General features: G+C 35.1%; 2 protein-coding genes across 6 annotated transcripts; one reads left to right on the top strand and one right to left on the bottom strand.

The window, feature by feature from the left end:
* Positions 1–1,786: 1,786 nt before the first annotated feature.
* LOC129367960 (serine/threonine-protein kinase tousled-like 2) lies at positions 1,787–17,078 on the top strand. Of its 3 annotated transcripts, none has more exons than XM_055042682.1 (21): positions 1,787–2,324; positions 4,376–4,470; positions 5,900–5,962; positions 6,926–6,995; positions 7,764–7,801; positions 7,964–8,056; positions 9,019–9,120; positions 9,795–9,881; positions 10,033–10,143; positions 10,230–10,366; positions 11,036–11,185; positions 11,751–11,817; positions 11,910–12,007; positions 12,274–12,355; positions 12,541–12,632; positions 12,714–12,803; positions 13,323–13,492; positions 15,027–15,159; positions 15,258–15,369; positions 15,451–15,558; positions 16,169–17,078. In XM_055042682.1, exons 2-21 carry the CDS (start codon positions 4,378–4,380, stop codon positions 16,346–16,348), a joined length of 2,076 nt encoding a protein of 691 aa, XP_054898657.1. In that variant the 5' UTR covers positions 1,787–2,324; positions 4,376–4,377; the 3' UTR covers positions 16,349–17,078. The 3 variants fall into 3 exon arrangements, with proteins under 3 accessions (XP_054898657.1, XP_054898656.1, XP_054898658.1); XM_055042681.1 differs by having other exon boundaries at positions 9,795–9,887; XM_055042683.1 differs by lacking the exon at positions 7,964–8,056 and having other exon boundaries at positions 9,795–9,887.
* Positions 17,079–18,061: 983 nt separating this feature from the next.
* becn1 (beclin 1, autophagy related) lies at positions 18,062–24,889 on the bottom strand. 3 transcript variants are annotated; one of them, XM_055042685.1, is made up of 13 exons: positions 24,835–24,889; positions 24,666–24,727; positions 24,445–24,578; positions 24,301–24,368; positions 23,197–23,255; positions 22,800–22,890; positions 22,201–22,337; positions 21,920–22,114; positions 20,355–20,501; positions 20,128–20,277; positions 19,993–20,053; positions 19,773–19,915; positions 18,062–18,736 (listed from the first exon to the last, which is right to left on the bottom strand). In XM_055042685.1, the coding sequence occupies exons 3-13, from the start codon at positions 24,569–24,571 to the stop codon at positions 18,568–18,570; spliced, it is 1,347 nt and encodes a 448-aa protein (XP_054898660.1). In that variant the 5' UTR covers positions 24,572–24,578; positions 24,666–24,727; positions 24,835–24,889; the 3' UTR covers positions 18,062–18,567. The 3 variants fall into 3 exon arrangements, with proteins under 3 accessions (XP_054898660.1, XP_054898659.1, XP_054898661.1); XM_055042684.1 differs by having other exon boundaries at positions 24,666–24,877; XM_055042686.1 differs by having other exon boundaries at positions 23,197–23,252; positions 24,666–24,877.
* Positions 24,890–25,243: the final 354 nt, after the last annotated feature.

Here is a 25,243-nt window from a genome sequence, read left to right as displayed (position 1 = left end):
GGATTCTTTTTTCACTACAACTTAAAGTGAGATGGATGAAATTCTGCTTTGGTAAAAAGTTCTGGCAGTGACACAAATATTTATGTACCTTATGACGAGCATTCAAAGACTTCTATTGGACAAATACATCAAATCTACAAATATCTGGGACAAATCCAAAGTGATGGTAGCATGTTCTTTAATTGTGCTCAAAATCTAGTGCAGAACTAACATTCTTTTTTGTAAATGTAGATACAACAAATAAAGATTTTAGCAGCATTTTTATTTTATTTTATTTACTTTTTTTAAAAGAAATCCTGCATTAAATTTTCACTACAACATGACTGAAGTATGAGTAATGTTTATTATTTTTCCCTTATCATTATGTTGGAAACACTGTTTTTTTTTCTTATACCATTTTAAAGCAAACATCAGCACTCCTGTTTTTGTAAATGTTTATAGTTTTCTTTGTTTTAAACCCAAAAACCAAAATAAAATGGTGGTTATTTAAAAATGACCATCTATTTCCTTTTGGAGATATTAAGATGCTTTTTCACAAAATGTTATGTGACAAGTTTTATTGAGCTGGACTGAGAGCAAAAACTGCTCTGCCCTATAATATTTCAGAATATGAGATCATGCTTCTGCAGAGTTCACATATTTATTGTGGACTATGGAAAAGTTATAGAAATTTGAAAATTACCTAGAATTGACATGTCACAAACACAGTCTTCACATTATAGGGATTTTGTGCAATCAACCAAAATAAAGTAGTGTACACCCTGGATAAATAAAAATAATTTATCATGTTTCAGTCATGTTTGAGCCCCCATAAGACATTGTACTGGCCCTGGAAAGGAAACTATAAACATAAGGAAGAAAAGGCTAAGAAAAGATCAGAACTGAACTTTCTGGTCCATATGGGTATAAAAACTACACATAATCATACCAGCACTGAAACATGGCAGTTGCAGCATCATGCTGAGGGGATGCTTTCCATTAGTAAAGTAAACTGAAGACTGTGACAGTATGAAAAAATGTGGAAAAGTTCAAAATGTACAAATAATTTTGAAAGTATTGTAGACATGTTGTAGATGATGATTTCTTTGCTAATCACATGATCAGATTACACTTAATCTGAATTTAAAGTTTATCACAATATTTTGTGGTATCATGATAATGATAAATGACGATAAGAAATATTTATTACCTCCGTTTTAGCTAAGCGATCAAAGCCCCGCAAACACAAATATTGCTCTAGAAAAATGTTCCCATCAGTGACATGCTTCTTTAAAACACCAATTACACACCAAAAAGTGTGATTTCTATCACTAAACTGCACACAGATACTGCATTTAATCATATTTATTGATATTTTCATTGAAAACTAACAATCCCAATAATGCGGACAGTTTTGAGAGCTCGTGCTAGAAAATTCATCACAATAAATGATACACAATATGGTAAAAGCCCATCACAATAAGGTCTATGCATCTAAAATCAGTTTACTGAATTCCACATGCAAAAAAGATTACCTTCATCGTCTGGACTGAAAATATGCCATTTAATGTTTGCCATGTCAAATTAAAGGAATCAAAACAAATGCATTTTCTTTTTTAAAATTACACAAGCTGGGTCAGAAATAACTGCGTAATAATAATGTAACCAGAGAGAGATAATGTGGTTAAAGTGACTTGATGCATCCTAAATGATAAGGTTTGCTTGCACAGACCCCCTGGAGGTCTGGGTCCTTGAAAAGGTTTCTTATCCTCCCAGTTTCAGCCCTGATCATTGTGTGCATTGTAAATCGGGGTGGAGGTTACATCAAGCCAGCACTCGGCTTGGGAAACATCAGTGTCAGTTTCCTCTGGAGCTCCTGTGCGGCCTTGGTGATACTGAAGGTTGTGATCTTTTGTCATTAGGAATTAACGATGGACTTAAACACACCGACTCCTGCCGCTTTTGACGCTCGATGACGCCAAAAGATTAGATCAACCGAGGCAGAAATGTGACAACACTTGTTTAAGGGGATTCAGAGCATTGACAGCTCCCGGCCTGCCCGCGCAGGGCCAACGACTCAGACGAGGAAAACCCGAGGATCACGGCCTTCCGTCCGGATGACACCGGCACGAGCGAGCCGCACCGCTTTGTGTAGCTAGCATTAGCTAAGCTAACAAGTGTCTCCTCAAATTTGACTTGATTATAAATGGATATCTCAGTTCAAACAGAGTTATATCGGGTGCTTGGACCGAGGAGCTGTTGATGAGTTTTCTGACTCTGAAATGGACGGACCACATCTTTTATAGGACCGTATCTGGCTGTGAAAACTGCTAAAGGTTTTCCAGGTGAGACCTTCGTCCTGGCTAATATTAACCTTAGCTCGCGAGGTAACTTCGCTATCCTTGCTAGTCGCTCTCATTTTGTGCTGCTATTACTGTTTGTTTCTGGTGCTTATTCCATTGTGACAACCTTTTTGGTGAGATGCAGTTTTGTTTTTGATAAGTTAACTGTAGGATAAAATGTTAATTAGCACGGCCAACGTTGGACAGGTTAGGTAATCTCAATCCGAGGGACGTCGACTGTTTTTAATCTGACTTCTTTTCAGTAGATTTCCGTGAAACTGGTTAAATATTTTAATCAGTATTTACGTTAAACACGGTTTAACGACCCAAACTGTCATGAATCATGTTGTTAAAGCTTCTTTCTAAAAGTAAACCATTTGTTTCTGTGCAGTTTGAATCATTACAGGTATTTTCTTCCGTTTATTCAATAAAAATACTGACTTAATGTGATATCTACTGTTATTTTTGCTAGCATGCATTTATTTTTCAATGTCCTGTCGGATACTAGGTCTTTCAATGCTTTTTTTTAGAACATTTGATTAATTTTGGATTTCAATATTAACAATATAAAATATAAAAATGTAAAATACAAACACATTTCCAAGGATGCCAATTTAAAAAAAATATCCTCTGTTGCTTTTTCTTATTTTCTAAATAACTTAGAAAATGACTGAAACATTTTATTTTAATAATTAAAATTCAATTTTAAAAAATTATTTTATTTAAAAAGCAATTGCTAATTGGTGTAGGCTGTATTAATAAACTCATTAATTTCAAGTATTTTTTTTATTCTGTTAAGGATTTCTGGCTTTCAACTACAATAATTAAAATTTAGAATTATGTTTTTCAGAAAACTAAAATATAACATAAGACCAATAAACATTAAAGCAGAAATGTCTCTTTAGAAAACTATGCTCATGTGTTGTAGTGTATGCATGTATGGTCGGTTTGTTTGAACATGTTTTCATGAGGAAATTTACAAAAAAAAAGTCAATTCAATCAAATACATTCCAATTAAGTTCAGTTCATGATATAATTACCTTAAAAGGTTTTCTGTCAGCAGATTGCCTCGAGTCACTGACATACATTTTAGCAGTTGCTTGCGTTGTTGACTTTGCAGCAATCCATCATACTGAGAATGCATGTAGCAACAGTGGTGAGGGAAAAGTCCCCTTTAACAGGATCAAACCTCCATCAGAACCAGAACCAGGCTCAGAATGAGCAGTACAACTGTTGAGTCAAAAGTCTTTAATTTTTTGGAAGGACATTGCTTGGCCATTACTAACATTTCTACACTGAAAATCTTTCTTTTGGTTGTCTTTTTGTTGAGCTCTTATTTAGACTTGTCACAATAAGAAATACATTTTTAATTGCATGATCAATTAAAATGAGTTCAATAATTTTCTTCTGCATAATTTATTTTTTCTTTTCTGTCTTTTTTCCTTCTTTTCTACCAAAAACAGTGACAAAAGTCTTCAGTCTGGTGCTGAACTCACCCTTTTTTTGAAGAACAATTTTATTTACAGAATCTTTATAATCCATTTTATTTATTTCTGTTGTTTCATTTGTTTAATTTGGGTATTTAAAATGTTTTCCAGCGCCACTGTTAAGTGTTCATGAAAATTTTAAGTTTGTCTTTAAGAATGTGTTCTTACATTATTATATAATACCATTATTGTACTTGAAAATGGTGTCAAAACAATCGTACTGGACTAATTTATCGTCCAGCAAAACTCATAATTGTGACAGGCCTCTGATTACCTAACAACTGAATTTTGGGCTTCAATTAGCTATAAGCCATAATCAGCCGTGCCAAAAAACTCCATAGGGTTCGGCAATCTTTTTTTATTAGAAATTTTCCTCGAAGGAATAAAACAATCATGCTTTTTACTACCTGTGACATTTGCTACTCTAATTTAGCCCCAGGTGAACCATTTCACTGTCAGTAATGTCATCTTTTGTTGCTTGAATGGGACAGAATGTCTTTGTTGGTTCTTGTGACACCAACCCAACCCGGCTTAGTTGTAATTTTCCTCACTGGTTTTGTTCTCCAGGCATGATGGAAGGACTTCAGGGCCAGAGTCTCAGCCTCGACCCACGTCGGCAGGAACTTCTCGAGGCTCGATTCACAGGAGTTGGTGTTGCCAAGGTTGGTATACACTTCTGCCCCTTCAAGATTTTTGTCTCACTTAAATATTTCTGATCAATAAATTAATTTCAATCAGATAAAGACAACTTAATCAATTTACTATGATTTCTTTTATTAAGGGAACAAAACTTATCAAACCAACTGCTAGTCCTAAGTGCAGCTTTTGGTTGAGGTTTTACTACCCTAAAATTAGATACCCCAAAAAATAAAACTTGTTTGACAATGCAAAGTAGCCCTTTTCTGCTGTTGATCATGTGACTCGTGCGATCTGAAACAGTGTTTGTGAAATCTGAAATCTTTATCCAACAAAACCAAATCAAATCAACAAAACCAACCAACCTAACAAAACAAAACCTAAGCAACCAACCAACCCACCCAATAAAATCAAACAGCCGCAACAAAACCAATCCAACCAATTAACCAACTCAACAAAACAAACCAACCAACTCAACCAAACAAACAACTCAACAAACCCAGCATGGAGGTGACATGGATCAAACATACCAGGCTTCTAGAAGCTGAAGTAGTGTTACTCTTCGGACTTGAGTACAGTTTGTGGGCACTCTGCCCACCTGGTCAAAACAAAAATTCTCTCCACAAATTTTATTGGCTATAATTTAAGCCAATAAAATTTGGCTTAAATTAAAAATGAACTTGGAAATACAACTGATTTTGTTTATTTACAATAAAAATAAATTTATACATCAGTTTTTCACCCAGCATGTATGGCATAGTCTTGAAGTAGAGAGTAGTGCCTAAGTGTAACAGAATGATGTTTGTGTTCGAGTTTAGAAAGGTTTGAAAGTCCTCTCTGTTCTGCGTTCAGGGATTCTTCTTGAGCAGAACGGTCTGTTTTACTGGGCTGAAGGTAAAACAAGAAGAGCTCTGTGCTGGCTGACATGGATGTTGGCCAGCAGCTCGTTGTTTCTCTAGAAATAAGTGACACTGAAATGGTACCACAGCTCAAGCCGGGTGCATGATATGATGCAAATGTCGGCTATTATTGCTCAAAACTATTTCTACTTCCCTCTTCGGAAAACAAAAAGCAACTATTATTTGATTTAGCTAGTCCTAAGATGTATTTGTGGAAAAACTCAGGTTCTCAAGTTGATAAATGAGTGAATGAATTTAGTCATTCTTGTGCTTTGAGACAAGGATAATTAGTTCAAGAATTTGCACTAGCTTCTTTATCTTCATGAAAACTAAAACATTTTTGACTCCATGAAACCGAAATTTCACCTAACTTGGACTAAGACGTTGGAAAATGTTTTTTGTTGCTATTGTAAGGAATTAATTTAATTAATTTTCCAAATAATCTTGTCAGAAAATGTTCTCCAATCATCTCTAAGATGTATTTTAACCTCTCAGATTTCAATATTTAGCATATGTTGACGCAGGAGATCATGTCTTTTGTTTGTGTTTGTTGCAGACTTCTGAATCATCAAACCAGTCTCAGTGCAGCGCTGGGTCTCTCAGTGACAAGGAACCAGAGGTTAGTCGGGAAAAAAGTTATTTAATGTTTTTTTTTATTATCTTCTTAAGTTGAAATTAGCTTTTTTTTCTACAGGAATACAATCATTGCAGTTACATGTTTGCATTAAGTCAGTGGTTCCCAAAGATTTTCTGGCCCTCCCTATGAATTACAATAAAAATGTGTGGGCACACACATCGTCGACCAGACATAAACCTGTACACATATTTTGATTTCAAACAACACTGAAGTTTATATCACTCTTCAGGTTGCAACAAAACCAACTATAAACCATCTTTACAGTGAAACACTTTTGTGTAATTTTTTTTTTTTTTTTTCATTCATCAATATTGCTTCCTGCGCTCCCCTGCAATGGCACTCTTCCCTATAGCACATGTGTCAAACTCAAGGCCTGGGGGCCAAATTCGGCCCGCCAAAGCTTTTTATGTGGCCCTCTACAATGTAGACTAAACACTAAGTTTGATAAAATATTATATTATCAATCATATAAATGCACTTTTTATCTGTTTACTGCCAATTTATATCAATCAATGCCTCCAGTTTCTTGAGAATTTAGTTCATGTATGATTATAGACCATGATTTATACAGCGAGTAAATAAACAGTCGCATTTATTATTAGTTCCTCAAGGGACTGAAAAGATGTTCAATAATATTATGTAATTTTAAGAATTTATTGACATATTAACAGTTTGTGAACAGGTTTTATCAACACATTCTGGCACAACTGGCCCTTTAAGAGCTTTCATGATCTTGATTTGGCCCAAAACAAAAATGAGTTTGACACACCTGCCCTATAGGGAGTGCACTCCACTTTGGGAACCACTGAATTAGGTGAAGAACATGTTTAATTTTTTGTTTAAGTCAATCTCACTTAAATTTTTTTGTTTTTCATTGTGTCCGGGTGGTTCGTGCAGGTATTTTTAAAACACTTAAAAATAGAAGCTGATTTTTATTTCTTTCAGTCTCTGGAGAGAAAGGCCAATGGCAGAAGCAAGAAAAGAAAAGGCGACATCTTCGACAGCAGCAACCAGGGTATGCCCAACTTGCTTCCCAACAAAACATTAAAATAATTTGATATTTAACTGATTTTAATCACATATTTGGTTAACTTTAGACTGTAAATGTAAAGTCAAACACATCTCAAACCTGAGCTTTTCGCTACAGCTGTTAGATTTAATTATGTCAGCGTCAAGAAGTTGTTAAACTTTTAAGACCAAAGTTTCACATTTCCACCTGAATATTTTTGCTTGTTTTAATTGTACAGAGTTAAATGTCCTGTGAGTAAATATTTTTGCCCATTTCTCCGTAACAAATTACCGTCTATTAAAAGTATTTCACCAGAATTAACCACAGCAAAAGATGCTCCCGGGAATGATGGGAGTGAAATAACCATAATAACGGAAAGCGTAATGACTCCCCTTTTAGAAACCGTTGACATTTTTCAGATAGCACAAAGTTTCGCAGAGTTACGGTACCATAAAGTTGGCTTGTAAAAATGTGTCGTCGGTGACACCTTTTTGGCCAATAAGAATAAAATGTTGTGGTAAATAATGTATGTATTTATTTAGACTTAAATATATGTCAGTATATGTCTATGCTGCGTAAAATTCTTACTATTAATTTGTGTAACTTTTATTTTATTTTACATCTGAAAACATAGTATGAGTTTATGCTCCTCTTCAAACAAGTTAAGATTAATGTAACTACAAAAAAATGTCTCTTGTATTTTCTGTTTGTCTGTTATTTAAACAATAAATTGAATTGTTTAATTTTTTTTGTGCCTTTTCTGATTCATTGTAGGAAAAGGAAAAGGGCAAAAGCTGAATGATTATTTTGAGGTGAGTCCAGTTCTATCATGTGCAACTTACTTCAACTCTCCTTCAAGCTTTCCTGTCTAAACTTCAGGCTTGTGTAGGGAAATTCTTTACTCGTCTTTTACTGAATTACTATTCTTCCCTTTCTCTTGATTGGTTTCCTTCTCCAAATTGCCCCTCACCCAGTTTGCTGGTAGCAGCGGCTCTGGCGCCAGTCCTGCGCGAGGCGTCCATTTGCTGCTGCGCTCCTCTTCGCAGTGCTCTCTGTCTTATCCTCCGGTGAGAACTGGCGTCCATCTTGAGTCTGCTCTGCTCCTCATCATCTCCTTTTAGATTCATCTTTCTCTGATTTTCTTTCTTTTTTCTTTTTTTTATGTCCAAACTGTTTCACTGGAAGTTAAAGGCACTAGGGTGCAAGAATTAAAAAAAAAAAATTGTTTAAAATGCTCAATTATTGTGGATTTCTTTTTATCAGCAAAGCAACAAATTATCATAGACATGAAAAATCTGTCATCATGGCAAAAATGTATATTTATAAATTTAATTTAATCTTTAAATTAAATGAAAAATTGCCCTTATTGTCAAGCTGGGTAGTTTTACTATTTTCACTACTTTTTGTTCAATAAAATCATCAATAAATACCAATAAAAAAAATAAATAAAAAAACAACAATTATAATTTACAGTTTAGTGATAAAAATCAATTTTTTATTGTGTATTTCAAATGGGAATGTTTTTGAAATGCGCTGTTTGGGTTTGTGGGGCAATAATTGCTGTGACACAATTATTGTCGGGCTTTTTACGATAATATTGCTGGACGATAAATTGCCCCAGAAATTATCGCGATGGACAATAATATTGTTTTGAGACCATTTTCAAGTATTATAACGTTAATAGCGTATTGATGCAAAAAAAAAAAAAACAACTACTTTAAATTCTAATGAACATTTACCATTGAAAAACATTTTAAATATGCAAAATAAATAGAACAATATAAACAACAAATAAAATTGAGTTTGTTTTAAAGTTAGACACTTATTGTTATCACAATAATATTATAAATTATAGTGATTAAACTTTAAGCCCTACCAGCTTAATTGGACCAAACTGTCACTAGTGACCAAAAAAAACCAGTAGTAACTTTGTACAAAAAAAAATCCAGTAAATGCTGATTTTAAAAATGTTAGTATTCCAGTGACTGTATAGAAATGATTGTTTTATTAATTGTTTCTGTGCTTTCAGAATGGCAGCCCTTCGTCCATAGGCTCCGCCCACACCGACTCCTCTTCCTGCTGCTCCTTTAAGACGGCTCCTACAACTTCCTGTTCACACAAAGCAATCCAGGTAAATCATTTTATTCACTCCCAAACTCAAACATTTGTCGTTTTCTTCTGTATTTTTATTTAGTGAACTTGTGGCTATTCATTCTCAGATTTTGTAAATATTTATGCAAGTTAGAGTATATTTAAGTTAGCTTGAAACCTGATTAATTAATTTTTGTATTTGGAATTGTTGTTATTAATTTAGTTATTTTTCTACCCTTCCATTAATTTTGATTTTTTTTATTTGGCGTGACAACTGGAGTTTTATTAAAATTATTTTTTGACCATTTTTGAAACTTTTAAGATCGGATTAAGTGAGTTTTCATTCACGTCTATGTTGTACAAAATGTTTAGCTATTATTTTGTTTATATTAAGTTGTAAGAGACAAACGCACAGCCTTTTTCTGGAAAAATTTTGATTTTGGAGCAGAATTTATAACAGCATTTATTTTTCCTTTTCTTTTTTTTTTTTTTTTTCACCAAACTGAAAAAACAATGCAAAAAGTAAAAGTTAATTTTTTTCATTTTCTAATATTTTGATTGATGGAGTCAAAACATTATGTTGCAATTTATTTTAAAATGATTATAGTGATGTATTTAATTGTCAGAACAGAGAAACCTCGTCACTGCTATTCACATGTAATGTAAACAACATCCAGTTTTAAGAAGGAGATTTTTATGTGCTTACTTTTTCAGTCAGATCTGACGCTGCTGAAACTGAAAGCTATAGAAAAGGTCAAGAACTCTGACCTGGAGAGGACCGAAGGAAGGATAGACGACCTGGTGAGGGTGAGATATTTAAATACTTCCTGCTCGAAATACAACTTTACAGGTATGAAGAATTTCTAGTTTTGTACCAGATTTTTTTTTTAATAATAAATGATGCATTTCTTCATAAAAATATATATTGTTTTGTCTGGTTATGTCTTTGCAGTCTAACTGTGACCTGAGGCGTCAGGTCGATGAGCAGCAGAAGATGCTGGAGCGCTACAAGGAGCGGCTGAACAAATGTGTGAAAATAAGCCAGCAGCTGCTAATTGAGCAGGTTAGCTTGTGCTCAATTTTTACCTTTGCTATAAACAGTTCATTTAATTTTTAAGTTCTTAATCCTTTTTCTTACTGTTCTTAAAGTCAAAGAGGGAGAAAATGGCTTGCAGGGACAAGAGCATGCAGGATCGTCTGCGTTTGGGTCACTTCACCACCGTTCGCCACGGAGCGTCCTTCACGGAGCAATGGACCGATGGATACGCCTTCCAGAAACTCATCAAGTCAGTAAACATTTTCCTGGACGATAACTTGATCCTGTAATTACGCCAATAACAATAATATTGTTGTTTTAGAACCATTTTCAACCATATTAATGGAAGTTTTATCTCTTAAGACGGATAAACGCTGGTTCTGGAGCATATTTCAATATTCAATATTTGAATTATGATAGTTTGGGTTTTTCATTGTCATTTTTATTTGTCACTTTTTATTACTAGTTTCAGTTTAGTTTTCATTAGTTACGGTTTAAATTTTTTACATACTTTGGTTTATTTTTAGGTGTAGAATTCAAAAAGGCCTGATTATCAATTATCGTACACCAAAGTTAAAATTTTCAAAAAATATAATCAGTTATTGTTCAATAACAATAATTGAAAAATTTCTCTCAGCTTGTGCTGCCGCTGTTTTGCCGTAATTTGGCGACAGCCGAGGTAAATTGCTTAAGTTGGGGAAAAGGTTAAAAAATATGTAAATAAACATGAAAACTAGTATCTATAATTTCAGTATGTTTTAGTTGTTTTGACTAACACAAAACATAACTGCAATTTGTTGTAATTATTCCATTTTCATCATTTTGTTAGTTTTAGTTAACTGTAATAATCTATTTTATTTGCCTATAGACACAAAAGTAAAGGTGTTAACAGCATTTTGCTATTTTTTCTGTGTTTTAGGCAGCAGGAGCAAATCAACTCACAGCGGGAGGATATCGAGAGGCAGAGGAAGCTGCTGGGAAAGAGGAAGCCTCCAACGGTCCAGATGCCTCCACCAAACATGGAGCAGAACAAGCGAAAGAGCAGAAGCAACGGCCAGGAGAATGAAACGTACGCACAAAAATTTACGTTTCTCATTTCTTCACCAATTCCCAAATGTGTTCATGCGTCTTGCAGGGTTCATACCGGTGCTTGAGATCCTTGAAAATTACTGAACCTTTCTACATTTTATGACTGTAAAACCATAAAGTTCAATGTGTTTTATTCGGATTTTATGCGATTGGCCGACATAAAATATATCTGAACAGTGTGGCTTGCCTTTGAATGAAGCAATAACTTGTCAAATCACTTTTTTAAAGTTTTTATCTACTTGTTTTGCACAACTCACAAGTTTGACTCTTTTCTGCAAAATGTTTTATGTTAGAAAGTATCTCACTATAAATCATGTTTTATAGTTGGGATAAAATTTATCTGGTAGAATCCCAATAAAATAAAGTCGGATTTATAGTTGACGTGTCAAAATGCAGAAATATAAGGGGAATAAATATGTCAACATGCTGCTTGTTTATTCAGTTTGTAATAAAATACAATATTAATGGAACAAACTGTAACACAAAGCCTGAAGTTTTTATTTTTAATCTGTCTTATCTGAGTTTTCCAACCCCATCTCATCCAGGTTGTCGCTGGCTGCGTATCGAGAACAAGAGGAGATTTTCAAACTTCGAATAGGCCGTTTAAAAAAGGTGCTTTTCTCTCAACTTCCTCCGGTTCGGCGTCAGAGCTACAGGTTTCATTTGAGAAAAAGAGGAGAGACGTCTCTGTGTTTGATTTGTAGGAAGAAGCAGAGATCCAGACGGAGCTGGAGCAGCTGGAGAGGGTTAGAAATTTGCACATTCGGGAGCTAAAGAGAATCCACAATGAGGATAACTCGCAGTATGTATTATCCCAGTTTAATGATATCTAAATTAGATATGTGTATTTATATATATATATATATACATATATATATATAGACATATATATATATATATTTTTATTTATTTATTTTTAAACTGTCCAAAATCTGTCTAAAAGAGAAAATCCCTGCATTTTATGACAAATGTTATGTGAATATTTCTAAAGAAACACTAGAAAATCAGTGAGTTTTGTTGAAAAAAATTCACAAAATGAAATGTGAAATTTCTTTTTTCTCTGTGCAGATTTAGAGACCATCCCACACTGAATGATCGATACCTGCTTTTACGTTTATTAGGACGAGGAGGCTTCAGTGAAGTTTTTAAAGTAAGCAGACGCTCTTTTGTTATTTCTCCATTTGCTCTGTGCATCTCCATTTATATTTTTGAGTAAGTTGGAGGAAAAACGTGGGGTTAGCTTAATGTTGGACTAAGATTTGATAATTTAAACAGCTGTTGAATAATAATACGGTCCTCTACTGTTGGTAAATAAGTAAATGTTTTCTTTTTCAGGCGTTTGATTTAACAGAACAGAGATATGTAGCCATCAAAATCCATCAGCTCAATAAGAACTGGAGAGAGGAGAAGAAGCAAAACTACCACAGGTGAGTTTAAATCCATAAAAACATTTTGTATTCCAAGTTAATGAATATGTTTAATTTTTAATGACCATTATCTGTTTGCAGACATGCATGTAGAGAATACAGGATCCACAAAGAACTCGACCATCCTAGAATAGTCAAACTCTACGACTATTTCTCAATCGACAGAGATTCGTAAGTTCCTCAAAAAATATTCTACTCATAAACTTATAAGATGTGCATAGCTACAACTAACAATTATCAGTTATTCTGTCAAATATTGTTGAGCAGTTAGAACAAAAAAAGCTTAAAAAATTATGATAAAAAGATTTTTAAATTTTTAATTTAATGGATTTTCTGGCTCTCTGGTCATTTAAATTTAACAATTTAGGTTTTAGTTGATTATAAACGATTAGTCACAATAAAGCCTATTTATCGTTTGAATCCTAGAAATCTAAAGGTAAGAAGTTATATTTATCTTCTGCCAATGCAGATAACTAATGGTTAACGTCCTTATAAGAGGAAATCCTGATAGAGTTCACATAATAAAATGGAATCTACTTGAATTAATTTGTAGATTTTACTTTAAAATTCTGTAGTTTCTTGATGACTGTTTAGCTTCACTTAATGAAGTAGGCGAACTCGTCCATCTCCCAGTTTCGACTGGAAATCACTAATTAGAACAAAAGTGCTTGTTGTTTCGATTGTTGCCAGGTTCTGCACGGTGCTGGAGTACTGCGGCGGCAACGATCTGGATTTCTACTTGAAGCAGAATAAGTCGATGACGGAGAAGGAGGGACGCTCCATCATCATGCAGCTCGTCAACGCCCTCAAGTATCTCAACCAGATTCGGCCTCCCATCATCCACTATGACCTCAAGCCTGGTACCTCATGATGTTTTCATTAAACTCTGTTTGTTTTTAATCTTTATTTAACAAGGTTTGTCGCATTGAAATAATAAAAAAATGGAAACATGGCCAAAAACGGTAGCAGCAAATAATAAAATTAACCAATATCAAAACGCAATTATAATGCAGCATGGATAATCCAGTGCACACACACCTATAAAAAAAGACTAAAATACAACTTGATATCAGCCAAAGCATTTCCAAAGAAGTACCTAAGGTACAAACTGATTAATAAAGGTCTTAAAAGACGTTCAAAACATAAAAAAAGGATATTGTTGCAACTTCAATTAAATGGACTTAATTAGATTAAACTAAAAGTGATTAAGAGAAAATTTGTAAATTTCCATAATTTACCTAATTACGTTTTTTTTATATATCATTACATCAAGTTGACCAGACAGTCTTACATTTTTATAATTTTTTAAAGTCATTTCTAATTTAAGCCAACTTTGTTAATTTTTTACAGCTTTAAGATGTTCCTTCTTTTATTATAGATCATGTTAGTGAGGCTAAATGGGAAACACAAAGTTTCACTTTTATTTTATTCAAGTGAAAACATTTTTTTAATTTACAAATTTCTTCCACCAAAAAAAAAATAATCTCAAATTTTTGAAAATTAATTCCTTGAAATATGTTTAAACTTTTCAGAAGGAAAATAATTTGACAAAATTAATAAATATAAGTATTTAATCTAACTGTTGAAAAAAAAATCTTACATTTTTTAAGAACAAAATGTTTTTACAAACATTTTTACATCTCTTTAAATATTAAGATATTTTTTTGCCTTAAATAATAAACAAGATCTAATTCTGGAATAAAAATTCAGCTTTTTTACAAAATGTTTATTGAATGTGGAGAACAAATCCCAGGGAATCAACAATAATAAAGATGTATACTAAAATATCTGACTTAAAAAATAATAATGGGTGAAACCAAACATGACGTAGATATGCTTTTGTAATAAAAGAACAACACTATATTTCTGAGCGTTTCAAACAAACACATAAATACATCAAAAGATGCTTGTAGCTTTAAAAAGCCCTTTTTACTGTTTTAGCAGCAAAAAATAAGACACTGTCATCAGCATAAAAATTAGAATTGGCATACTGTCACCTTCTTAAAATTCTTTTTTTTGGCAAAAATGATTTTTTTTATATATAAATCATCTTTTGGCAACAAATGGCTTAGGCCATGGGACATTTTTTATTTTAACTGTTCATATGTATTATAAAAAGAAAGGATCTGAGATTAGAGCCTTGTGGAACACCACAGGATACTTGGAGACCTTCCACTTGCGCACACACTGACCTGGCAGACAAATGGTTTTGATTTTCATTTTATCTAAATTGTTAGTGTGTATCATATAGAGAAAGGGACCGAGATCAGAGCCTTGTGGAACACCACTGGATTCTCGAAGACCTTCCAATTGCATGTAGTTTTCAAACCCTTCAGCTGATTTTTATTAAATGCTCAGACTTGTTGATAAAGACTCATTTTTTTGTGTTTTTAGGGAACATCTTGTTGGTTAATGGCACGGCGTGTGGGGAGATAAAGATCACCGACTTCGGCCTGTCCAAGATCGTGGATGACGACAACTCTGCTGATGGCATGGATCTGACTTCACAGGGAGCAGGGACCTACTGGTAAACTCTCAAACCAAAATTTAACAACCTAAAGAGTTAATTATTATTTTAACTGCGTCCACATTGCAGAAAGTTTAAGTTGTGACTGAACTTTGTAGGTATTTACCACCTGAGTGCTTCATAATGGGGAAAGACCCTCCAAAAATATCCAACAAGGTCGACGTTTGGTCAGTGGGAGTCATCTTCTACCAGATCTTATACGGACGGAAGGTAACCGCCGATCAGCGTCACCTGATGGATTAGTGAGGTTTCATTTCACGTTCTAACCAGCTGCGTTTTGCCTTTTCCCAGCCGTTTGGTCACAACCAGTCCCAGCAGGACATCCTCCAAGAAAACACCATTCTGAAAGCTACTGAAGTGCAATTCCCCCCGAAACCCGTCGTCACCACCGAGGCAAAGGTTTGACACGCTTTAGTTTGGGTTCATAGGTCAAAGCTCAGTCCAAACCTCATCCATCCACCCGTCTGTCCGTCCGTCCATCCATCTATACATCCGTCTGTCCATCCATCATCCCTCCCCATCTTTTACTTTCTTCCTTCCTATTGTCTGCTGTCTTTTATTTTTAGTTTTCCTTCCTCTTTCTTTTTATTCTTTTTTCTACGCTTTTTGATCTTTTCTGACTTCTTTCTTTCCTTTTGTTTTCCATTTTTCTTGTTTCTCTTGTTTTTTTCTCTCCTTTGTGTTTCTCTTTTCTTTCATTTCCATCTACTTAATTTTTCTTCCTCTTTTTATTGATTTGTCTTTTACTTTCCTTTTCTGTACTTTCTTTATTCCCTTTTCTTTCGCCTCTTTTTGTTTTTTTCTTTCTTGTATGAATAACCTTTGTATGCTATTTGTGGAGGAATTAGTCTCAATATTTGCATTTTTTAAATATGTCCAGCATAAGATTTCACTTTAATCTAGCTTTCTGACAAGATGTGTAAAAATGTTGGCGTCTCTGTGGAGCTGAAGCCACCAGTTGAACGTTGGTATTGATTCTTGTATTTTCTCTCTATTGGCTCCTTTCTAGGCTTTTATTCGCCGTTGCTTGGCGTACCACAAGGAGGACCGCGTGGACGTGCTGCAGTTGGCCAGCGACCCTTTCCTGATGCCCAACATTCGTAAAGCCCTGGGCAGCAGCACGACGTCGCTGCTGCCCAGTCCCTCCACCTCCAGCTGCTACAGCAGCAGTGCCTCCAACTCAAGTTAGCATGAAGAACGAAGCGGGAAACCCAAAGGACAGAGGACATACACACACGCTCGTGTGTGTATGTGGAGTAGAGGAAAGAGGGGACCCCAAAACTATGAATGGAGCGGGACTGGAGGATGGGACCTCCAACTGGTCCAAAGGTGCAGGACCAAGCCTCCAGCTGTGGGCTCAGTAGAACCCAAAGATTTGCAGATATGCATGCACTAACATAAACCCTGTCTTACGCAAAGGGACTTTCTTCATGCTAAAATAAAAAGAGTTTGGAAAATTTTGCACAATTGACTCGCTTCGATGTATGACATGTGGGAAGTCACATGGTCATACTCAGGATAGTTTACAGAAGTTAATAATTTATAATGTTTTACCCCATACTGCTTGAAATCTATCAAACTGTCAATCATATCTCTAATGGTCAGTTTCAAATATATCTGTAAGGATGACAACTGAGAATTAAAGCAGTCTTGTTGACTTGAAATTGCTGAAAATTAATACATTGACTTGAAACAGAAAAGAGCTGATTGGGGAGAGCGTGATTAGTTTTGACCTATTTTCTGTAATTGTACTTGAAGTCAGCTTTTTATTTTAATGAAGTCCATATTTTTCCATTAGATTCCCCCCTCCTAATGTTGCTAACCTTAAACTGGAGGGGCGGGTTGACTCTGGGTGAGTGTTGTGAGTTGCGACTCAACTGAAATAATTAATGAGATCATTAAAAAGTATTTGGTTATCATTTGGTTATGGTGTCTTATTTCACTCACCAAAAATGTTGACACAAGTCAAATTCATCAAGTTGAAAGTGCTTGTGTTCCACAAAAACATGATTTAAAAAGATCTTTAAAACTAAACTAGATGCGATATTTTAGTCAAATATATAAAATGCAAATACTATTTACGATTAACTGACTATTAGCGGTTTATTAGATTAGTATTAGTTCCAATCGATTAAGTAAAAACGTCCGAAAACTTATTTTGGTGTTGTAGTTCGGCCGCCATCCAGTAGAGGGCGCCGCTGCTCGTTCTTAAGAGGACCCTTCGAAAGAAAAACAAAGATGGCGGCGGGGTGATTCCAGAACGGGAAAGATGAGGGGTCCGAACAGCTCAATTAACTTTATGCGGTTTTGTTTCAATATATAAACACTCAACAAGCTCCTAAAGTTTTCCCTTAATCAAGCTATATGACGTAGCAACAACAATTTATATATAAAAAAAAAATATTTACGTGCTACGAAAGTGAAGATTAACAAAATGGCGCAGGGGATGATAGAAGATTTGCAACCCGGTAAGATTCCTGCTTCGTTACATTTTATCTTTACTGTATTTTCGGCTTATTTGGTCAGTGCTTAATACAATTTGCTTTTAATTCCTATGAAAAATTATCCCTATAATGTTGTGAAAACACGGTCGACCCTCGTAATACAAGGGAAAACTCAAGTTTTTAAGAAAATTGATGATTATTAATAATTACATTGATGAGATCAACTTTAGATTGAACTCTTCAATTGATATCTTGCATCCATAATATTTTTAGGGCAAGAAATTTGTGGCTCTTAAAATCTGAACCAACAAAATGTGGTCAATCACATTTAATTCATGATTTAACAACTGTGTTTTCACATTATTAAGGCATTACAGTTCTCCCTTAATAAATAAAATACTTACTTTAATTCTTTGAGCTTTATGTTATATGTGTGTTTAACATATGCTTGGACAACACGTTTTCCAATCTTTTTAATTTGTGTTTAGCTCTAACATAAAAGCCATAAAAACGTTTGAAGAAAGCAGAAATTTGATTTCCAGAGGTTACGGATTTTATTAGCTAATTCTCATAATTAAAAACTCAAACGGCAAATAACATACTAACATATTGTAATGAAATATCAGAACAGTAATTCTTGAAATACCTCCTACTGATCTGAAAGTGGGATTGCAGTGGGTGCATCGTTGTTTATTCATCTTGGTCCTTAGCGCAGTCTAAGTACCAAAACGTTTCTTCTGATGCAAAATGATCTTCTCAGAGAATGCCAAACATTTAAGGTGAAGGAAATATAACAAAAAACACACAAAATGGCGTTTCAACGGCTGTGCAAATCTTAAATTACTCCACAGTGGACCAACAAGTTTGAACCAGAAATCCATAAAATTTTCAAATCAGGCTTGAACTGGTTAGAAATCCATCCCACTGGTAGCTTGTGGTTTGTGCAGAGTCAGTGTGAATTAGTTTATCTGTTGTAGAACTGTGATGTGACCCAGGCCAGGCCCCACTTCAGGTTGGTGAGCATAAACTTAAGCGCCTTGGTCCACTGCTCCTCAGAGTTAAACTGGGTTTTGATGGAGTAAGAGCCTCCGCTGCCGCCCGTGTCTTCAATCTTTCCTTTCTCCACATCCATCCTAAAAATAAAATAAAATTAATGTTTGAAGGCAAACATCTACGACTCAAATCCTCTACAAAACCATTCCTAAATCTACTAATATTAATAGTTCTTTCAAAGACTAGTAACTTTTAATTTTGTAAAGAACACTTCACACTGGAACTGGGAAATATTTTAAATATACGGAATAAAAACGCAATAACAAAACAATGAAACAAACACACAAAAAAATGTATTAAACAAAATTGCCTTTCAAAAAATATTATTGAGCTCATTTTATTTTATTATGCGGTTATTAATCTGTTAATTGTTCGATAAGGACAGTTTATAAGGCAATCGAAAATATCTTGTTGGCCTAAACACCATGACTCCATCAGATCTGGATTATGGCCTCATATTGCATCAAAACAAAAATAAATAATTACTTCTGAAAGCTGCCTCCTTATAAATATGTACATAAAACTGGTTTAAATCAGAATTTAAACTTGAAGTACTTGTAGTTTTATAACAAATTCACTCCATGTACAGAGATGGGCAGATTACCCAACAATTGTTCTCAAATAAAAGTAGCACTACTTCAACATTTTTTCTCACATAAAAGTAAAGAGTAGTCGTTCAAAAATAATAAAAATCTATTTATTGAAAAGTCTACACGAGTACTGACTAACTGGTCAAATTATGAGTCACGGAAAATTTAAAAATGGCATCATAAGCTGAACCAAATTATACACTTCAGTGGAAATGTTGGTATTTTAAAGACAAAAAATGACAATAATTCATATAAGTAATAAAAATGAACAAATAAGTTTCTTTCAATAAAAAAAGTCACAAAAAAAACTGCAGGTGTGTGGTGAATTTTGGGTTAAAACATGTTTGTTTTTTTCATTCAGTGGGAGAATATTCATACATTTTACTCAAGTAAGAGTAGAAATACTTCATAATAAAGTTACTCAACAGTGCAACATAATAAAAATACACCTAAAAGTAATTTAACTTTTTAAAGTGACTCAAGTAAATGTAATTGAGTAAATGTAACTAGTTACGACCCGTCTGACCTGTACGGGAGGCAGAAGCCGGTGTCTCCCTTCTCCACCTCCTCTTTGAACTGCTGGACGCAGTCCAGGAAGGCCACCATGGCGTGATCAAACTTATTGTCCCAGAAGAACCTCAGGCCACCCGAGCAGTACAACGGGAGCTCCTGGATGCAAAACAAACAGAAACTGATCGACAATTCAGACAAATCAGCTTTAGGAAGACGACATCTTTACGCCTTACCTTTGACTTGTCAGTCAGTGACTCCAAGTACGAATGGTTTCCATACGGGACGAGTCGATATCTGGGAGATTATTTCATCTAAATTCAGCTAAACTTTAAAGCATATTTGAATTGAAGAGATCAAACTATGTTTACCTCTGGAATTTCAGCCCCATTTTGTTGGCCAGAGCGTGCAGCAGCAGCACCGTCTGCCCCCAGGCCGCGTTGATCTCGTTCCACTCCACAGGAACGCTGGGAAGCCGGCCCAGTCGGAAGTTGTTGATGGTGCCAAACTGGCCGCTGTGCCTGGGAACAATCAGGGCAGACCTGTTATTTTCAGCCGGCACAGAAATATTTCTGGGTACAAACTGATCGGTGTGTACCAGATATGAAACGTTGCGTTGAAAACGTTTGTCTTCTTGAGTCGATCCAGCTGAATCTGGCAGTAGCGCATCTGGTTGTCGACGCTCTTCAGCTCGTCATCCAGCTCCAGCTGCTGCCGTTTGAACTCACTGTACTCCTTTTGGTACCTGGAAGCATGGAGCACAGAGGGCTCTTAGACACTGAACTTCAGTGGATTTCATTGGCAGGTTCTGCCCCTGTTAATCTGATACCCCTAAATCTGAGCAAAAGCCATTGAAATCTGTGGTTTAAAAGTTGTGAAATGTGTAGAGCTGAAAATATTGATTGGAGTAATCATGATTAATTGATTATTTATATAAATTGTCAACCAATTTAGCAAACTGATTAATCGTTAACTAACTGATTAATTGTTAAATGATTGATTAATCATTAAGTAATAGATTAATTGTTACATATGTAGATTCAAAAAAAGCAATTTGCTGAAAGAAAAATGGTCAGATTAGTTACAAAGTCAAAGCTGCACAAAAAAATAAATGTAATTTAGGATTTAAAAACATCTTTATATGTCAATAGAGCTCTGAAAAAAATGAAGAGCCCACTGCACTGAATTAACCCCTTTGAAAACCTCCTGGTTTTTCCACTAAATATTTATTTTTTGAACTCTTCCTGAATTAGAACATTAGAATTGTTGTTTCTAAATTAATATGAACTTGTTGTCTTTGCATTATTTGATGTCTGAAAGCACTGTGTCTTCTTTGTTATTTGGACCATTTCTCATTTTCTGCAAATAAATACAAAATTTTTTTGCTTGGAACTTCAGAGACGTGTTGTCAGTAGTTCATAGAATAAAAAAACAATGTTCATTTTACTCTTAACACTTGTTAATTGCATCCCTAGAAACATGGAATATTTTTTATTAAGTAATTAAAAGCATTCTTGAAAAAGCAACAAAAAACAGCTGAAACTGGTTTCTTATGCATTATTTCAGGGATGTCAAACTCATAAATAGTTAAAATATCAATAAATAGTTGTTTCAATATTCAGTAAGTGTTTCTTAAAGTTAAATAATATTGAACATGTTTCCACACTGATCAGTCCAACCAGGATTTTGTGATTATTCTGTGTTTTTTGCAATCAAAATGATGGATTTTGATTGCAATGATAAGTGATCATGATTTGTGGTCCTAAGGAATTTTTATGATATTTGAGCTAATGTATGATGTTAAACATGACTTTTTTTTATTAAATCAACATACCGATCATGCGCTATAACTTGACATCAAGGCAGGCTGAGGTATCAGTCACTTAAACCCTAAGTTTTGGAGGAAAAATGTGGGAATTTGTAGATTTTTCACATTTGTTGAAAATCTGGAAGGACTTATTGATTTGATTTGGAATCTGGAGGACCACATTTGGCCCTCGGGCCTTGAGTTTGACACGTGTGCACTATTTCATCAGTATTATAAAGTTAAATATACTAATATGTTTACACTTAGTCTCTGTGTAATAATTTGTAATTTGCTTGATTGGCTCTGATAAAAACAAAAGTCATTCCTGCTATAAAAGCTCGTCTGGGTCTCCTTACTGGAGCTCCTCGGTTTCCAGCTGCTGAGCCTGAATCCTGCTCTGCGCCAGATCTTTGGCCACAGCAGCCCGCTGCTCCTCCACAGCCTCCAGCTCCTGCACCAGCGTCTCCTCCTCGCTTTTCAGCTGCTGCAGCTCTGCCTGCAGGGTCTCCTCTTCCTCCACCTGCAGGTTGGACAGAAGCTCCAGACACTGCCTGGAAACGGATCGGCACTTTGTTAATGGGTCAAACCTCCCTCCAAACATCCTCTGAAAATGTCCTGCTGGCTTTGACCGGCTTACTTGTAGTTCTGGCACTCGTTCTCGGTGATGTTGAGCTGCGTGTCCAGGTGATCCAGCAGAGTGTCGGTGCATTCCTCACACAGGGGGTGATCCACATCCGTTTGGCCGGACATAATGTCAAACAGGTCGCTGGTCACCTGAGCAAGTCAGAAGCAAATAGATTCCTTGGTTTTTCTTTAACCAAACAGGGAGATCAAACAAAAACTAAACAAACATGTAGGTATACATTCAAAAGGGTACATTAAAAACAAAATACAGAACATAGTCAACCAGTGTCACACAAAAATGTATCTGACTAATATGTGAATTAGGATAAGCTTTTATGTTTTGATCTTGGCAGTTATTTTCTAATTTGAGTTATTTTTCTTTTCTATAATTAATTTAGCGTCACAAATATTTAGGAAAAAAGTAGAGAAGGGAGGGAAGAAAAAAACAAATAAGGAGGTAAACAAACAAAGAACAAATAAATAAAAGTACATGTCAGAATAAATAATAAATTAAGTATGAGGATGAAACACTATAAGTCCTATTATTCCTTGATTTTCACACAAACAGCATCTTTCTTTCCCCAGGAGAAGTAACCAGACTAAAAATATCACCTTCAATCTCCGACTGAGATTTTCCATGGTTCCACCATCCGAAGCGTCTCCGATCAGCGTGAAACTGTTGGCGCTCTCTGTTGACATCATCCTGGAGAGGAGAGACTTCACTGATTTGTCGCCTTTCAGGAAAGTATGGAAAGTATTCACACCCCCTTTAAATCTTTCACTCTTTGTTTCACTGCTGCCATTTGCTAAAATCAAAAAAGTTCATATCATTTCTCATGAATGTTCACTCAGCATCCCACGTCGACAGCAAAAAAAGAAATATAGAATTTTTTCCAAATGAATTAAAAAAGAAAAACTGAAATATAAAATGATGAGTGTACATTCATGAATTAATATAAACCTTTTTGGCTGCCGTACATCAAGCAGAGCTGGTTAAAAATCAACTCACCGTGCAGGAGGGATGTACTTTCTCGACACGCCATCTTGTTTGCTTTCCACAAACGTCTCCTTGAAGAAAACAACTCCAAATTAAACCAATTTAAAACAAAATCATGGCAGAATAGTTTAGTGATAGGTTATATTTTTGTTGTGTTATTAATGCAAATAAAAATTCTGCGTTATAAATTCAGCGTCTAAAAAGCAAAGTTTGATTCTAATAAGATTAGATTTCTTCTACAGCTTTTTATCCTCGTGTTTTGTAGAGCTGCAACCAAATATGATTTCAGTATTTAATTATTCTGATGTTTAATCAATCACTTTACAACATCAACTTGTGAAAAGCTCTTTCTGTAGTACATAGTGTAGGGCTGATCTGTTGACTACTTTTGGGATCAACCAATTAATAATTGGACATCAAAAGGTCTTTTATATAAAATGTTTTTATTTTACAGAATTTGAATGAGATGAAGCTCAAACCATCACTTGAGAAATTATGGGTAAATGTTTAGACAAGGTATTTTTTAAATAAAAAAATATTTTGCACAATTGAACTTAATCACTGCTCTGTCGTTTTTTCAGCAATTGACCATTTTTGAATCTGTACACCCCAGTTACCTTTTTTAAACTGCTAAATAAGTTGATATTTAAATAAATCAGTTTATTATGATTTATCCAATTAATCATTTCAGCCTAGTGTGCTTTTTACCAATTTATTTTTTATAATCTGCAGAAGGACCAGATTTGAGGAATATGTCACTAATAATTGCCCACTCAGCAGATTCTTCCACCTGAGCCTTTGCACTACTCAGCTCCCTCAGAGCTAATTAATACTCTCCTGCAGTACTGTTCCCATTTTCAGCTGGTGGATTAAACAGAACTCCATGAAATGTTGAAAATTTGGGATTTTGATTTATAACAATAAAACACGATGTAGACAATGTGTGGATCAATAAATTACACACAAATGGGTTATATTTATTAATAATTAAGCCGACTTCTAAAGGCAATTTGATTGCATTGGGTTTTATTTTAATGCCCATTCAAAAGCTGCAGGGCATCAGAGTAAAGGGGGATAAAATCACACGCACACTCCCTGTTCAGAGCTGTAACCCACCTCAGGTGCTGCTTCCCCTCCTCCGCTGTCTGCCTGTTTGCTGCTGGGCGTCACCGTGACCACCGGAGCTGCGGAGGAGAAATAGCTCCCATCATAACCGAGTTGAATTACCTCGGATTAACAGAAATATGTGCAGAGTAATACCAATGAGCTCCTGGATGGTGACTCTGTCCAGCACGTTGAAGGAGGTGTCCAGCTTGAGAGGCTGGCTGCACCGCTGACACACGAAGCTCACCTGCATGGTGGTGCTGGAAGACTTGGAGGCCTCCATCACTCATCTGAACGAGAGGAGAAAATAAGAGGATAAAGAGGGAGGAAAAGCAGAACCCGTAACGAACCCAAACGTGAACATCAGAGATTGCTACCTGGGTTAGCTTAGCCGTTAGCTTCGACTCAGCAGACAAGCAGAAGATATAATCACTGTCAACTGTGGGGAATAACAGCTGTTATCTTAATACGAATTCATCCCGTATATATATATATATTGTAAAAGAAAACATAAAATCCCCGAATCATCAACTCTGCGTTACGCACTTCCTTGTTGTTAAGATCTTTTCCTCTGTTTTCACAAGTTGGTTGATCAGCGAAGTGCTGCCATCTACCGGCCACAATGTGGTATTACATAATGTGTCAAAATCCATTAAATATATATTTTCTTTTTAATTGAATTGTCTTGCTGACAGAAGTGAGTAGTCAAAATTTGTTCTCAACTTTTAAACGTAACAGGAATTTATTTATTTTTATTCAAATACAAATAAAAAATATTTGATGAAAAGGTCACACGTGCTGAGTGACATCATAAAACCTGACTACCTGACTTATTCTTCGAAATGGTTAACTCGAGTCAACAGGTAGAAAATAACATTAAGGAATGAAACTAGTGTGAAAACAAGAAGTCTCACTTAACCAGAAGCCACAGGTGTGTCTATGTATTAGTGTTATT

Source organism: Poeciliopsis prolifica, unplaced genomic scaffold (assembly GCF_027474105.1).
Source record: "Poeciliopsis prolifica strain line A6 unplaced genomic scaffold, Auburn_PproV2 SCAFFOLD018, whole genome shotgun sequence".
NCBI lineage: Eukaryota > Metazoa > Chordata > Actinopteri > Cyprinodontiformes > Poeciliidae > Poeciliopsis > Poeciliopsis prolifica.
Note: the sequence above shows the minus strand (reverse complement) of the source record. Positions and strands in the feature narration are given on the sequence as shown.

Coding starts and splice junctions, on each gene's coding strand:
- LOC129367960 (XM_055042681.1), top strand. CDS start 4,378: ATGATGGAAGGACTTCAGGGCCAGAGTCTCAGCCTCGACCCACGTCGG. Junction 12,633..12,713: donor AAGAAGCAAAACTACCACAG/GTGAGTTTAAAT, acceptor ATCTGTTTGCAG/ACATGCATGTAGAGAATACA. Junction 15,370..15,450: donor AGATCTTATACGGACGGAAG/GTAACCGCCGAT, acceptor GCCTTTTCCCAG/CCGTTTGGTCACAACCAGTC.
- becn1 (XM_055042685.1), bottom strand. CDS start 24,571: ATGGAGGCCTCCAAGTCTTCCAGCACCACCATGCAGGTGAGCTTCGTG. Junction 20,054..20,127: donor ATGGGGCTGAAATTCCAGAG/GTAAACATAGTT, acceptor ATAATCTCCCAG/ATATCGACTCGTCCCGTATG. Junction 19,916..19,992: donor CACTGACTGACAAGTCAAAG/GTAAGGCGTAAA, acceptor TTTTGCATCCAG/GAGCTCCCGTTGTACTGCTC.